Source organism: Papio anubis, chromosome 8 (genome assembly GCF_008728515.1).
Source record: "Papio anubis isolate 15944 chromosome 8, Panubis1.0, whole genome shotgun sequence".
NCBI classification, from domain to species: domain Eukaryota; kingdom Metazoa; phylum Chordata; class Mammalia; order Primates; family Cercopithecidae; genus Papio; species Papio anubis.
Window position 1 is genome coordinate 97634842 of NC_044983.1, and position 12596 is coordinate 97647437.

Below are 12596 nucleotides of genomic sequence, written 5' to 3' on the forward strand. Positions count from 1 at the left end.
TTTTTATCAGTTGCCTTTCATAAGGAACAAATGTGTCATTTACATATTAAATTCTATTCTTTAAATTTTTGTCTATTTGACATAAGTGCCATCATAAATGGTTAACCAGGTAATTCAAGATACTGCATGTATATTAAGAATCAAAATAAGATGCTTGTGGAAAATTGGCAGATCCTGAACCCTAGTTTGAAAACCACTAAACAGGTCTATATTTAATGAGCCATTCTTTTATAATTCAGGAAGGCCTCCAGTGTGAAGGAAGGTGAGAATTTTGGAGTTAGGTTGGTTTAGAGCTAATTGGAATAGGCCAAGTGCAGGATAAAGCAAGCTTGAAATAAGGCAGTGGTAGTGAGGAATGCAAGAAGAATCCGTGCATGTGAGTTAAGTAAATGTACTCAAGATGACTTGATCAGTGGTTGGATATGGACTTTAGGGTAGAGGGAGGATTCTAGGATGACTATAAGTTTCTTTTTTCCTTCTTCTTTTTTTTTTTTTTTTTTTGAGATGTAGTTTTGTTCTTGTTGCCCAGGTTGGAGTGTAATGGCACAATCTCGGCTCACTGCAACCTCCGCCTCCTGAGTTCAAGCAATTGCCCTGCCTCAGCCTCTCAAGTAGCTGGGATTACAGGCATGTGCCACCATGCCCGGCTAATTTTTGTATTTTTAGTAGAGACGAGATTTCTCCATGTTGGTCAGGCTGGTCTCGAACTCCCGACCTCAGGTGATCTGCCTGCCTCAGCCTCCCGAAGTGCTGGGATTACAGGCATGAGCCACCGTGCCTGTCAATGACTACAAGTTTCTAATCCAGAGACTAGGCAGTTAGCAGTGCCTTTTGCCAATGAAGTCTTAGTAGGAAGACAGTGAGTTGTTTGGACATGTCAAGATGATGATTCTCATGAAATCCAGTTGGGGGTTTCTAGTTATGTGGTTCAGAACTGATGGGCTCAGCCGTAGATCTGATCCAACTGTGACAACCTGAAAGCCATACTTAGCAACCCTTCACATTAATAGTAAGTAAAGCAGTTTTTGCAAAAGAATTAGCAAGCAATATATATTTTTTCTAAAAAATTTCAAGTTTAGTACAAAGAACATTTTCCCTCTTAACTATTTCAGAATAAGTTGCTAATATGTCGAGGCTAAATGCAGAAAAAAAGAAGTGAGGCAATTTTCTTTTACTCATAAGTGTGAGAGCATTGGAAAGACAGGAGTTTTGGGTCATAAGAGTTGGATAATAAGACAACACTTCAAAGGTGCAGAGTTCCAGGTGAGATAAAATCAACAAGTTACAACAGTATGTTCCTAAATTGCATTGAAGTTGGTCATTTGAATCCATTGAATGAATTTTAACATTCTACTGGGCACTGGAGAGGAAAAGGTAATTGAGATGGAGTTCCTACAGTAAAGGAACCTAGAATAGAGGAAAAGGTAATTGAGATGCAGTTCCTACACTAAAGGAACTTAGAGTAAACGGTAATTGAGATGGAGTTCCTACACTAAAGGAACTTAGAGTAGAGGAAAAGGTAATTGAGATGGAGTTCCTACACTATAGAAACCTACAGAGTAGAAGGGGAAATCAAGCAGACACGTTATTCAGAGGGAGTACAAAGAAAGAAAGACAGCTTTGTCAAGGTGGAGGGTGGAGGGCAGGTCAAGGAGAGCACCTCAAAGAGGTGGGTAAACCGGATTCTGAATTATGAATAGGAACTAACCATTCCAAGATGAGGGGCCATGGAGAGTGGGCAGTAAGGTCAGAGGGAGCAGTATTTATACAGTCTCCAAGGTGACAGAGGTCATAACCTACCAGGGAACTGCAAGTCTTTCAGTATAACAAGATAGCAAGTAAATATAAGGCTGTAAAGCAGGATACCAATCATGAAGGGCCTTGTCGAGTTTGAACTTCATTTTACATTAGCCATCTGTGGAAAGTCAGTGTATTTTAAACAGGTGAGGGAGTAAAATGATTAATATGCATTTTAGAACTTGTTCTGCCTCTACATATTAAAGGAAACAAAACAAACAGAAACCAGTTAGTAAGCTATTGACATAATCTAGGTAGAAGGTGGTGGATGTGGATGTGGAGAGAAGTAGATTAACTCAAGAGTTCAATATTTAGTAACTGTAGGGCTTGATGGTTAATATGAACATAGGGGTAAAGAGGGAATTGAATGATTCCACATTTCTGATATGGGAACTAGATAATTTACTGATTCATAAATTATTTTTGACCAGGCATTGTGGTACACACTGGGCTTAAGAGAAGCGAACAAGGATAGAGTTTCTGATAGCCTCTGCTATTGTGGAGGGTCACTAGGAGAAGTCAGACAGTGAGCACGTAAACTAGTTTTGGATAGTACATGGATGGACCAAGAGTGGTGAGAGTTGGAATATCTGTGAAGCTGTTAAGGTGAAGTCATAGCTGTGGGAGGGCAGGGGCCCTCTTGTTACTGTACTTAACTTGCATTGGTTTAGGGCATTAGCAGTAGGGGAAAGTACAGAATGACCAAAATTTGCCCAGAAACCATAGTTCTTTTTCACTTTCTCAGATCACTTAAACACTTCAGCTGCTGTACCTTAAACTTGGCAAGATTTTGCCTCCCTTAAACAGGTGTCCCAAGATCTGCTGAAGTTTTATTTTAAAAATAAGAGAATCAGTGTTTTACAATGCTTCCAAGAAGTTCATGTGATCAAGAAAACGTACATCTCATCCAAGTCAAGGACCATAGCTTTTCTATATAGTGCTCTACTGATGCACTTATTATAGGTAATATAGTGGTTCCAGATATTTGGCACCTTTTATAAATAAATTCTTTCATTCAAAAATTATGAGTGAGGGCCAGGTGCGGTGGCTCACGCCTGTAATCCCAGCACTTTGGGATGCCGAGACGGGCTAATCACCTGAGGTCATGAGTTCAAGACCAGCCTGGCCAACATGGTGAAACCCCGTCTCTACAAAAATACAAAAATTGGCCCAGCATGATGGTGAGTGCCTGTAATCCCAGCTACTCAGGAGACTGAGGTGCGAGAATTGCTTGAGCCTGGGAGGCAGAGGATGCAGTGAGCCAAGATTGCACCTCTGCACTCCAGCCTGGGCAAAAGAGCGAGACTCCATCTCAAAAAAAAAAAAAGTGCTTACTTTGATCAAGGCCCTGTATTTCAGGTTACAGAATTTCTTTTAACATCTTAAACTTTATCAACATTGGACGTATCTTTTTAAATGCATGCTTCTCCACTTTCTTCCAGAGCATATAGAACAGTTTTGAGTGGATAACTATCCTGACGTAAATGTTAGCCTTGAGTGCTATGTTTGAATTGGGTAAGGCTGATGGCATGTCATCCTTATGTAGCAGGCGCAATATTTGCAGTATTCAGACTTCTAGACCTGGTGCTAACCAAATGTTTCTACATTAAATGGCTTAATTCTGTTGTGTTTTTTAATGTTTTCTAGCTTCCTTGATCTTAATTTCGCTATTTCTGGTCTGTGTTAAAGCAGGAACCTGATGATCAAAAACTCTTAAGAATTAAACCCTCTCCTTCTAATCACTGTACTTGGACTTCAGTGCCTATATTTTGAGGTTACTATGACTTTTTTTTTTTTTTTTTTTTGAGACGGAGTCTGGCTCTGTCTCCAGGCTGGAGTGCAGTGGCGTGATCTCATCTCACTGCAACCTCCGAACCCCTGGTTCAAGTGATACTCCTGCCTCAGCCTCCCAAGTAGCTGGGATTACAGGCACGCGCCACCACACCCAGCTAATTTTTTTATTTTTAGTAGAGATGGGGTTTCACCGTGTTAGCCAGGATGGTCTCGATCTCCTGACCTCATGATCCGCCCGCCTCGGCCTCCCAAAGTGTTGGGATTACAGGCGTGAGCCACGTCGCCGGGTTGACTGTTTTGTTTTTACTCACTCTTCCATACCCCAACCTGTTTCTTGGTAGTTGAGGATCACTATGACTGTTTTTATGTAGGCAGAATTTTAAAGAAAACAACACAAATTCAGGTATTTGTTCCATAAAGGTACTAAAAAGTAAATGTATTAAAGGTGATTGTCATATAAGCCTTCCATTTCTACAGGTAGTAACAGTGCCTGTGATTTCACTAGACAAAACTGAACATATAAAAACGTAGTCGGCTACCTGGGAGCCTGAGGCACTTTGTTTACAGATAGTTTCTTAGGGCTAACTCAAAACACATCTAACCAGAACCATGCCATAAGCTTGCCAGAGAATCACAATGCATTTAAACATCATAAATAGCCAAATTTCATCTTCCCCATTGAAGACAGCATTTCAGATACAAGTACATGGGCTGGTAATGTTTTTCCTGAAGAGATCCTACTTGTATCAAAGTCAGCCTGTAGCTGATTTAAAGTTTAAACACTGATTTAAAGTTTAGCAGCTAGAAATAGAGTCTGAAAAAGATTTAGAAAACTGAGTTATTTTACCCATGAAACACACACATCTGCCCTTTTAGAGCAAGCAGCTCTTTATACCTTATGAGAAAACTTAAGAACAAAAAGTTAGCTTTTCACTTTAAGGTACCATGGATGATTTTAGACAGTTCTTATATTATCAGAGTTCAAATTGTTATCCTTGGGGATAATTGCGCAGGACAAAAGTGTTTTTTAGAAATATTTAGCAAAAATGTATGAATTACTGCCTTTTCATAATGCAGCCAGGACTTTCATTGGAATGTTTGATTATCCTATGATCAACTCACTTATAGCTTCCACAGAATAGTACTGCACAACGTGTAGTATATGCAAGTTCCAGAATGCTTGGAGTTGTACCTCACTTTAGCACTAATTAGCTGTGTAACTTTGCGGAAGTTGTTTAACCTGTGTCTCCATTCCTCTTGAGGATCATAATAGTCTCTTTCTCACGGGGTAAAATAATGTATGTGGAACACTCAACAAGATGCATGGCACATACTAAGTACTATGATAAAAGTAATTTAGAGAAACAGAAGATACTTTGTTTAATCCAAGATACCTTGAGGTAAATTTAAAAGTCACATTTTAAATACATTCCTATTGTTTTTCATAAAACTATCACTTCTGTGGTAATCAAATGGTGTTTAAATAATCTGTTTATGCCTACTTATATAGGTTGATATAAACAGTAAAAATATTTTCATTCACTACCCAAGCACAGTCTATTGAAAGCACTTCAACCAGCCCCTTATCAGGAGGAAGAATCCAATCTAGGACTAGTTTCTCAACAGATGTACTTTTCCATAGGTTGTAAGTAGTTGTAAGTAGGAAAGGTTTGTCTCTCCGGAGCTTTCAGCGGGACATTTATATTTGTAAATAGAAAGGAAATATTCTTTGGGCAGTGTTTCACAATCACCTGGGATAATCTGAACGAAGATTTCTGGCCTCTACCGAAGACTTACTGAATCAGAAAGGAGGCAAGAGGATGAGGAATGCTTAAGAATCTGCATTAACAGACTCTACAACTGAATCTTACTACAGACGCATGGAAACTACTGCCTCAAGGGATTATCTCAACTTGAGTTTAAATATAGGAATTGCTGACTACCTTTAAACATGTAAAAATAGTAGCTTTATGGGAGGGATGTTGTTTGGGGGCAGCTACTAAATAGTGAAATCATTCCTTTAAAATACCCTCTCAAGTCTGCCCCAGTTATCCATTATTCTGGGTAGTCTTGGTATTCAGATGATTTAGGGAAAAAAATAGTAGTAGCAAACTCTGAAAACACTCAGTAAAGTTCATCCTTGGTCTTCTCTTCCTAAATTTGTTTTCAATTGTTAGATTTAAACACTAAACAAGACCAAAAGAGAACTTTATTTTACATGTCTTTATTTTACATTTAGAACCATTTTATGATTTACTTAAAAAAAAATCTGTTTTTAATATTACTAAAAGTATTTTTTAACCAAAATCTTGATTTAGGAAGACTTAAGACATTGTGCATTATTTTAAATATTTTCATTTCAGTAACTATTAAAAATAAATTCACAATTAGGGTTTCAAATGTCCTAATCATACCTAGTTTGTTCTCATTTAATATTTTATCAATCCCATCATGTGCATACAGAGGTTAAGGTGATATATAAGTTTTATATCTTTCAAACACATTGATGCTAATCAGCTCGTGATCTAATTACTATTTCATTTATTCAGAAATAGCATTTAGACATAAAAACCAATGTCTCACTTTGTAAAATAACCTTTGGCTAATTTACACACATCTAATACAGCGTGTTATATAAGTTTTAAGTAATACAATGAGTCACTACTATCATTCAGCTTTAAATATTTTTAGTGTTAACAGGGCTGAGAATATCATGTGGTTCAGTCTTCTGAAGGAAGTTATATAATAAAAGCATAGTGCCTTTGAACATGAAGACTATCCTCAAGGCCAGAAGTCCTACAAAGGAACTGAGAGATTCCAGAGAATTGCTCTCCTCATTTTTAATATGTAAAGTGACTGTTTTAAGTCACTTCACTGAAGACTTAGTGAAGAAAACAGTATTATTATGCCACTGAATAAAGCTACTTAAACCAGAGTAATTTTGGGATATTAATCCTAGGCTACATAATTAATGGGTCATCAAAAAAAAACCTGTCAGTTATTAGGTGTAAGTTAACTTCCTATACCAAGTAAGGGGTCACACTTCACTTCCCCCATTTGTAAAAAGAAAAGGTGGCCAGGCCAGTGCCATTTAGGATTCTCTGCTAACTGTAAAATGTGGACTGATTTTCTTCTGTTTCTTATAGTCCAGGTGTATATAAACTTCCAGTTCTTTAAATCAAAATTTTTATGCACATAGCCATGTCAGTGTATTGCCCTTAGTTTAAAAATGTACAACTACATAAATAAAAACTATTGTTTCTTCAATATTACTTGACATTTCTTCTGTAATTTCTTTATTTAAAAAAGTAAATGTAACAAGATACTTAAAAAAGGCTAGATACAAAAGTAGTTAAGCTGCTCACGAACATTTAAAATTTTCCAAAATGTATCTTCAATAATCATGATCTTATAAAACATTTTACAGTTATCAGAAAGTGCCCAGGCTGAGTTTACATAACTGAAATACCTTAGTACAAATGTCTAGTTAGAACTGAAGTGCAGTAACCTCTTGACTGACTGCTCGTTGAAATAGGGATACAAAGAAAAAGTTGATTGTGATTAAAGTATTGTGCATTGGCCCCATCATATGTACAAAAAAAGTGCCCTCACTCAAATGAGCAAATTACATGCAAAATATTAGTGATATCATTTAATATCCTAGAGCTCAATGCAGTCAAACCGCAATAAAAGTGGTTTTTGTAGGTAAAAGTGATTTCATCTCTTAAGATCTGAATGTCGAACTTTTTTACAAGTTCCATATACATGATACACAATTGCAGCCAACCACAAATTAAACACCATAAAAAAAGTTAAAATGAAAACACAGAACATACTTAATTTTTTATTTTGAAATTCCCTATTCCCTCTATACAAGAACCTTTGCTGAAACAGTTTCCACAAAGGCAGCAGTGAATTTTCAGAACATTTACATTTTTTCCCCCTCAGCAAAAAGATAAATCACAGTGTAAATTATGTTGTTCTGCTGTCATCTTTGGCTGGGGTTAGACCCAGAAGTTGGTGACTAGCAAACCAATATAGCCAAATGTTGCTAGTGCTCCTCAGGCCTTTAAGCTATAAACTGAGAAAGGAATGTCTGCATTTTATCTCTTTAAGGTACCACCAGGGGGGTATGACAGCATTAACTTCCATAAACTTTTATAGACAAATGGAAAAAATCTACAAAATTCGCTAGTAATATTACACAGCAATACACACTTTTTATACTCTACACAAAACCAAAATTCTTGGTCTTAATGGCGAGTAACAATTTCTGTTTGAGAATCTGTTTAGAGGAATAGAGTGGGACGTAAAGTCGAGAAATGCAAGTATTTGCAGTAGGAAGATGTTGGTCATCTGGTGGTCTTATTGTGATTGAGGGCATAGGCTGGAATCCTTCTTCACTGGCTGGCAATGATGGGCTTGATGTCCAAAAGTAAACCTAAACAGGAATTTAACAGGTTAATATTTAACTCTTAACTCTGGCAATATATACACAAAGCCCTATTGTTATGAAAGGAGATATTATTTTGAATTGGGTTTTAAATATATTTTCTTATACTAAAAAGGAAAGGGATCATTCATACCTCAAGACAGGTTTTTGTTGTTTTTTTTTCCCCAAGGGAGTAAGTCCAGAGTAGAGGGAAAAAAGGTGACTTTCTGTTACAGAGCCTCAGTATTTTCATCTGTAACATGAGGCTGTTGGACTAAATGGTTTCTAAGAGCCTTTCTTGCAGCTAAATTCCATAAACTGTCTATTAGTGGGAAAAAGGCTACCAAACAAAAGATATAGTCTTAGGTTCAAAACTCACACAGGTTATCTTAAAAAGTTATTTTGCATTAAGGAGCAAAATAAATAATAAAGCAAATAATAAAGCAAAAAAAGTATTTACTGCTACATTGTGATACGGAATCATTTTATAATAGTAATTATTGGGGAACATCTATGCATCAAAATTCATGCAATAAGCCATATTAACACTAAGTTATATCATATATCTATAATAAAACTTTGTGCAACACAGTGTAAATGATGCTCAGTAAATGTTAACTTAAGCTTTTTAACTTAACCAAAGATACGCCTCCCTGAAATATTTCACTGAACATGTAACATTCCTCATCAATCCATCCCTTCATACATACATATGCATGTGTCTCTCTCTCTTAAGGAAAAGCTTTTTTTAATCTAATCATTTTAAAACGCACAATTTAACAATGAAGTATATCCAACTTCCTAGAATGACTAGGAAACCTAAACAAACTTATGATTTCCTGAAGCACAGTTGCATGGGAAAGCTCATCTAGAATTCTATATAAAGGGACAGAAAAAGAAAAAAGAGAAAACCTAAGTATCAGGATCTATAAAATCTGAAAAGAAATAGAAAACTGGTACTCTGGAGATGAAGCTGATCCAAACCACTCATTTCATAGATAAGAAACAAGCTTAATGTAAAGTGTTTCTTCAAGGATGATTGTGGTTAACCAGGGTAGATGACCTCACTGCTGGATCTCCAAGAAGTTGGAAGAAGAGAAATACTTTTACTAGTGAATTATACACTCCAAGAGGGAAATAAACTGTAGCGTTACCCAGTAACTCTGGAAACCTATAATTTGCAGGACTAATTAATTCATGGGAGAACTGTTTCAGAAACCCCATTCTTATGTCCTCTAGATGCATCAGGATGAAACGAACAATATGTGAAGGATGACTTCCCAAAAAGAGGAGAAGGGTAAGGGGGAGGAAGATACCATGATATACTGCTTACACCCTAAACACAGATTTTCAATAAGAGTTTAAGGTTCACAAATTAAAGCTGTTGTCAGGAAATTCTGAGGTCTTCATAGAAGGTTTTCTTTTTTCTAAGATTGAGTCATTAGCAAATTTTTTCAGTAGAAGGCAGAAACTCATGAGATTTAAGTTGGCTGACTGGACTGAGGAAATACTGGTTTAAAAACGGCAGAAAATTAAAACTAGGGAATAGATTAAAACAGATAACTTAGAACTTATACCGGATAGCCAATCATTTCTATTTCTGTTTTTAGTGGTTCTTACAGACTTGATATGGCCCTTGTCTTAAGGAAACAAGGTGCCCTGAATCTAAAGACTGACTAAAGGTGGCAGAACTTAAGCTATTTAGGTGATCCTGAAACCAACAGGGACAGTTATGGTATATGGCCCTAGTGGGATCTTTAACAGCCACAAGACTGGGGAAGTCAAATGCTGACCAATTATATCAAACCTACCTGGTGAACAAACTAAGTCAAAATTACCAGGGTGGCTAAAAGCTGAGAAATGAACTGGGTGGCAGTTAGGACTGCTGAACAAACCCATCTCACCATAGCAGAGAAATATTAGAATACACTTAAGAGCCATGTAAAGATGAGTTCCCCTCCTTCCCTCCACCACCTCCAAAATAAACTCTTGCCTGAATGAAGGTAACTGGGAATCTGCAAGTTTTTTCTTTCCTGCACAAGTAACCACTTCCCCCTTATTCAAATAAAATAAAGGATATATCTAGAAATCTGATCATTTTAAAATATTTCCATGAGTGGTGTAGTTTAGAACTAAGGCTGATTAGACAGGGGAAACGTTCCAGGAACCATGAAGAGTACGAGTATAGAAAGGATCTTCCAAGGGTTTTTACATAAAGAATGTCCTTCCAATTTCTACAAGAAAGTCAGCAGCATACTGCCTTTCAAGATGAATGGGCAGGATGACTTGGTTATGGTTTTACTTGATGGGTGGACATCAGTTCCACTGAGAGGCAGACTTTCCACTAAGATCAAAGCTGCTGTTGTCTAATTTATGATTCTAAGTTAGCTGGGGCTCTGTACTAATAACATTCTGAACGATTTAGTACCCACATATCACAATTAAGCTACTCTCTTCCTAGTATGCAGATAACAATCAAGATAATACTCAGAAATTCTGTCAACACTTGGCACTAGTCAAAAGGATTAAGGATGTATACAGGGAGAAGCATATGTAGGCAGTACAAGAAAGAAAGATAAAAAGCCATGTTGCAACAATCAACTGTTATCTTCTGGGACTAAGGACAGCATATTAACAGCTAAATGTACTTCACTCTGCTTACAGCTTTAGTAATACTTCAGATATTGTTATAGAGCAGAAAAACAAAAACTGCCTTATTTGTGACCTTCTATAATTGCCCTACCCCAAATTAAAATGACCAACCATTACAAACCTAAAAGGCCATCATACATGGTATTTTTAAATTTTATAACCTTCTACAAGTCTTGTGAAATTTTGTGAAATAAATTTTAACTTACAAGATCTTGTCGTTCTGTCATGCTCATCTTCTCTACTATTGACCAGAACCAACGCTTGAACTGCAGAAGCTTCTCAGCATTTTCTCCTAAGAATGAAGAATGTAAATAAAATACACTATACCAGTTGTTGTTATTATCTGTAGAACATTACTAATCTTCTTATAATAAAAGGATGCAAGATTAAAACATTATTTAAGACTTGGGGGGAGTGTCTAATTCCTAATACAGGAAATTAATAGCATTTGCATAATGTAAAACCTCTACAGTTCATTAGTCAATCCTGACTCAATATGACCAAAACAAGACAAATGAACCACCAGCCTTAAACTTGGTATTTGCATGACCTTAATCTCATCTGTATGTCATTATTCTTATGATCTCAAGAAATGCAGATTCTCATTCTTTCACCGGGTGGGGAATGCAGAGAGGGGAGACCAGAGATTCTGCCTGTCTAAAATGCTTTCAGATGATGCCAATGCTGCTGATCCGAGGATCATACTTGGAGTGGCAAGATCTTAGGCAGTTTCTTTCGATACTCTGTCTTCCTTCCTAAATTTTTGGTTTGTAAATAAGACAAATTCTTATTAGTATTAAAAACTGTATTACAAGGTAGCACAAAAAATATTACAATTTATAATTTGGCTGAAGCTGCTTGCAAAATAGGAAAAATAAAGGGGAAAAAATCAGTACCTTTGTGTACATAATAATCTTGGAATATAGGTATAATCCTTTCACAGAGAACTTCTTGGAGCTTCTAATGTACAGTCACAGCTAAAAAGCCTATTCCTAGACCATAGGACTTTCAAAAGAAAGAATTGCAGCAAATCAAACACTGGAGACAAAGGTTTTTCTTTCAAGAGGATTATCACTACCACTCCTTATTCTTCCTAGATTCCTGGAATCTAGGAAGTGTTTGTGTGCTACTGTGTTTTTAGAAGTGCGATTTGGGTCCAGCTCTATAAAGCAATCATCATACAAATTCTTTCATTAGGGAGTTTAAGCAACATGAATCAGAAAAGCCCAGAGTTGTCACAGGGATTACTTTTTCTTAGTCAGTATATACGCATCCTTTTTTACACAGTTGCTCACCATGAAAAATTTTTGTCTGTATTCATATTTTTTGAAATGTAGAAAAATTAAGCAGTAAAAAAGAGTTAAGAATAACCTAATGCTAAGCCATCAAAATACTATTTACTTCAAAAATACCTTTAAAACTAATGTAAAAAAATTGTTTTAATGCTTGAGTAATACAAGCAATTTCCCAAACCCTATAAAGAGATCTAAGAACTTCAAACTCAGAAAATGCTGACTGACCTATCTATAGAGTTCATTCTTTAAACTTTTTAAAAATGTCCTACCTGATTCATCATTGAAAGAGGTAAAACTGATCAGCATTTGCACGTTGACTTCACCGCAGCCATTTACCAAAAGCCTAAAATCTTCTGCCGTTAAATCTTCTAATGAATTTTTTGGAAGCACATCTAGTAGACCTTTCCTCATTGCCTAGGGAATTTCAGAAACAATAATACTTCATTTTCCATGTAACATTTATTTATATTATTAAAGCACAAGATCTAATTTTAGCAGCCTTCTCTAAGAATGTTAGTTCCCATTTTAAACCAGAAAGGAAAAAAATTCAGTCCTGTATTTTTTATTAAGATTCAAAAGAGAGAAAGGCAGGAAGTGGGGAGGGAAGGCACAGTGAATAAGCTATA

The 12596-nt window shown here is 36.4% G+C and overlaps 1 protein-coding gene across 9 annotated transcripts in view; it reads right to left on the reverse strand.

Annotated features, from left to right (window-relative positions):
- Positions 1-6863: 6863 nt before the first annotated feature.
- Positions 6864-12596, reverse strand: part of UBR5 (ubiquitin protein ligase E3 component n-recognin 5) — a 154453-nt gene continuing 148720 nt past the window's right edge. For 6 of the 9 annotated variants that reach the window (XR_002523917.2, XM_021942551.2, XM_021942550.2 and 3 more), the window contains 3 exons: positions 12240-12384; positions 10882-10967; positions 7404-8032 (listed from right to left, as the gene is read on the reverse strand). Coding sequence is in view for 7 of the 9 variants with exons in the window: in XM_021942551.2 (XP_021798243.1) it covers positions 7820-8032; positions 10882-10967; positions 12240-12384 (444 nt within the window). In the remaining 2 variants the exon portion in view is untranslated. Of the gene's footprint in view, positions 8033-10881; positions 10968-12239; positions 12385-12596 lie in introns of those variants that run through there. The other 3 variants (XM_017962206.3, XM_021942549.2, XR_002523918.2) reach the window with 3 other exon arrangements.